This window comes from Triticum urartu, unplaced genomic scaffold, assembly GCF_003073215.2.
Source record: "Triticum urartu cultivar G1812 unplaced genomic scaffold, Tu2.1 TuUngrouped_contig_9362, whole genome shotgun sequence".
Taxonomy (NCBI): domain Eukaryota; kingdom Viridiplantae; phylum Streptophyta; class Magnoliopsida; order Poales; family Poaceae; genus Triticum; species Triticum urartu.
The window spans coordinates 5,011-8,480 of NW_024120399.1; the positions used below are offsets into that span (position 1 = coordinate 5,011).

Here is a 3,470-nt window from a genome sequence, read left to right on the forward strand (position 1 = left end):
CGTCTTTGGCGCATAAATCAGGTAATAGCGCCCGTATGCCGCCTTCATTGGCTTTCGCCGATGTACTGACCACCCAAACATGGAACAAATAAAAACTTGTTGGGCTCCCAATCTATGTAGGGCAACAAAAACCTACTCATTTTGAGCCCCATTTCTATTCCTAGACATTATTGATATCCTTTCTTAAATTCACGAAAAAGAAACAATCCAAAACAAATAAAAATATTATTTTGTAAGGAATTTGACCCTTTTTTTTGCAAATTTGAGAAAGTAAAAACAAATCCACCTGTCAAACAGACATCCTAGAAATATCCTGTTTAGACTCATCTAATTTTTAACTACTCCATGTGATGCAATTTTTTTGTCAATTAATTTGGATCAGAGGTAGTAGTTTATTTATATAGAGGTATCTTTTGCTAGCAGAAGGCAAAAAGTAGGTAAATAAGTTTCTAAATGTGTGGTCATGGAGGGGATCTTATTTTAGAGCCAAAGGGAAAATATCCAGCCGTCACAAGAAAAGTCGCACACGATCAGATCAAGTCATGATCACTTGTTAACCAAAAGCCAACACATCTAGGTCACCGCGTGCAAGAACAGATCCCATAAGTCGAAAAGCAAAGGAAGAAGCGCCCATTCCTTTTTGGGAAGGTTCTCACAGCAGAGCAGAGGAATCACCAATCCAGGGGAAGGAGGAGGAGGAGGAGATGGAGGAGAGGGGGAAGGTGGTGTGCATGGCGAAGCTGGCCGAGCAGGCGGAGAGATACGATGGTATGGCGGAGAGATCCCTCGCTTGGTTTGTTTGCGCTTGCTCCCTGGCCCTGCTTGTGTGCACTGTGTTTGTTCTCGGTGCTTTGCATTTCGGGTCGATCGCTGACAAATTCTTGGGGGAATAGAGGGGGGAAGTTGGGGGTTCTTGGTTCCTGTGCCCGCTGGAACCTTTGCCCTGCGATTTCCTGTTCGATCTGCTTAGTTTCTCGAGCAGTAGCCTGCAGACCATGTCGGCCATTTTTTTTCATTTCTGCTGTCCATGTGCAAAATGATCAGTTGATCGCAAACGTTGTGTGGTGATTATTATTCCGTGCTGATTTTGTTTTTGGTGATTTTAGGGCTGTCTTGCTGCCCCAGTTTGATAGTAATCTTTTTTCATGATTATTTTGGGCCCAATCTTGGCAAATTTGAGTGCTTGGTGGTTGTGGGGTCTGATTCTATACTTTGAGGGGCCCTGACCATGAGTTGCTTCCTGCTGTTTCATGATGTTCCACTGAGAAAAAGAAGGATCTTCGGATCATCGAAGATGCATTCTGTTCTCTATATGGTACTGCTAATAGCCTAACTACACATGATCTATTGAACTTCCCTAGTGTGGAAGAAGTGGAACTGTGTATTCCATGTTTGTAATAGCGTAATGCTTAAACCTTTTAAGTAATAAAGCGTCCCTTTTTGAAAAAAAATGTTTGTAATAGTGTAAAAGGTTGTGTTTTTTCTTTTATGGTTGGACTGGATTGATCTTGATGCTGAAGTATATTGATTTTTTTTTGGCAATTTGGTCACCATTAAATGCTTATGTCTTCTAACTTCCCAGTTCTACATGCAAAGTAGTACTATGTCACTATCACATTGTGTTGTGCAGGGACCTCTTTACTTTCCCCTTCCAGTTCATTTTGTTGACAACTTGACATAGCATCTAAAACTGGGTCTTGGCATGAGATATAGGAAACCTCCCTAATTGATTGACCTAATTTATGTGATGAAATCATGAGCATTGTTCTAGCATTAGGGCATGTACAGTGGTTGATAAGACAGTGTTATCTTAAGCCTTGCATGTAGTTTAGATATGACAATAAAAGGATGTCTACAATGGGTTATCTCTTAGCCATATCTTTAATAACTAGCAGTTCCTAAAAATATGATGAGTCATATTGTGCTAAGAGATCACCTCTTAAATAAAAGAAGACAAGCCTTTTCTTATGACTTCTCTCTCCTCCACCTCAGCTTTTATCCTAGCTGGCATTCCTAAGATAGCACCATTCTACATGCCCTTATTGGCTTCCACATTCCCTGATTTATCGCAGTTGGTGGTAGACAACATCATGTTCCCCCTTTGCTTGCAACTCTTGTTAACATGTGACTCCTTGCTCTTAGAAACTAGTTTTTTTTTTTCTTTCGGTAAGGGGATAGCCCCGGCCGTTGCATCGGTTGATGCTCCCAGAAACTAGTTAGTGGGTGCTATGCATTCTTCTGGTTTGGATATGTCTCGTTTTGGGAGAACTTTCTTGTCCACCTTTTCTATACACAACTTTTGAAGTAATTCATACAACCAGTTGGGCTGGAAAAGAATTGCTTTTGAATTCTGTTTGTTCCTCCAAAATCTAACAGATAACTTTCATAACTCTTGAGTTTCCATGAAGTTAGTATTAACTCTTAATTCATGGTTGTTCCTGCAGATATGGTGAATTTTATGAAGAAGCTTGCTAGGATGGATGTGGATATGAGCGCTGAAGAGAGGCATTTATTTTCAGTTGGTTTTAAGAATACAATTGGTGCAAGGAGGGCATCATGGAGAATCCTTTCTTCACTTGAGCAAAAGGTGGCAGTGGGTGAGCAGGCTGGCCAGATGATAAGTGTCTACAGAACGAAAGTTGAGGATGAACTAAGGATGGTTTGCAATGAAATATTGTCAATCATCGCTATTCATTGCCTTCCCTTGGCTAATGCGGGTGAAAACGTTGTGTTCTTTCATAAAATGTATGTGCAGGTTCATAAATTCAGCTCTTCTTTTGACCAATCGTCTATTGCTGCTCTATGTTGGTCTATTTTCCGGTCATTACATTCAGAGTTCACATGATACTTATATATCCATGTTTTCCTTATCCAGTTTGTACATGCCTAACTTTAAAATTCCAATTATTGACAGGAAAGGTGACTACTACCGTTACCTGGCTGAATTTAGCACTGGGGCTGAAAAGAAGTCTGCGGCTGATCAATCACTCATGGCCTATCAGGTGTGAAACCTTTCAACACGTGCACATGTTCTAACTTACTTCTTGTTCTAAGGCTCGCATTCCACCTCTGACAATCTTCTAGCGAATGTTGCTGCAGCATGCCATGGTTGTCGCCTCCACTGAGCTTTCACCTGCTCATCCAGTCAGGCTTGGCCTTGCGCTCAATTTCTCAGTGTTCTTTTATGAGATAATGAACTTTCATCAGAGGTCATTCACCCTTAAATGACTCCTTTCGCCCTTTGTTCTGATGTTTTGTAGTTTAAAATAGATACCCTAATTCGTCATGCTTCTCTTTTTAAAATAAATATATAAAATGGGCAGACCTACCAGGAGGCTACTAAGTTCAGATGAACCCATCACATCTTGTAGCCACTTCATTTAGTAGGTTATATGTTTGCTGTAATCTTTTCCAAATATAGAGAATCACGATTCCTCAGAATCTTTATTTTTTGAAAATGGAACCTTTAT

The 3,470-nt window shown here is 40.4% G+C and overlaps 1 protein-coding gene across 2 annotated transcripts; it reads left to right on the top strand.

Moving 5' to 3' along the window:
* Positions 1 to 478: 478 nt before the first annotated feature.
* Positions 479 to 3,209, top strand: LOC125532201 (putative 14-3-3-like protein GF14-H; the record flags this gene model as incomplete). 2 transcript variants are annotated; one of them, XM_048696345.1, is given in 4 exon segments in its annotated part: positions 479 to 768; positions 2,445 to 2,745; positions 2,915 to 3,002; positions 3,085 to 3,209. In XM_048696345.1, coding segments are annotated over 4 exon segments (578 nt in total), but the record flags the coding sequence as incomplete, so codon positions are not given.
* Between the last annotated feature and the right edge of the window lie 261 nt (positions 3,210 to 3,470).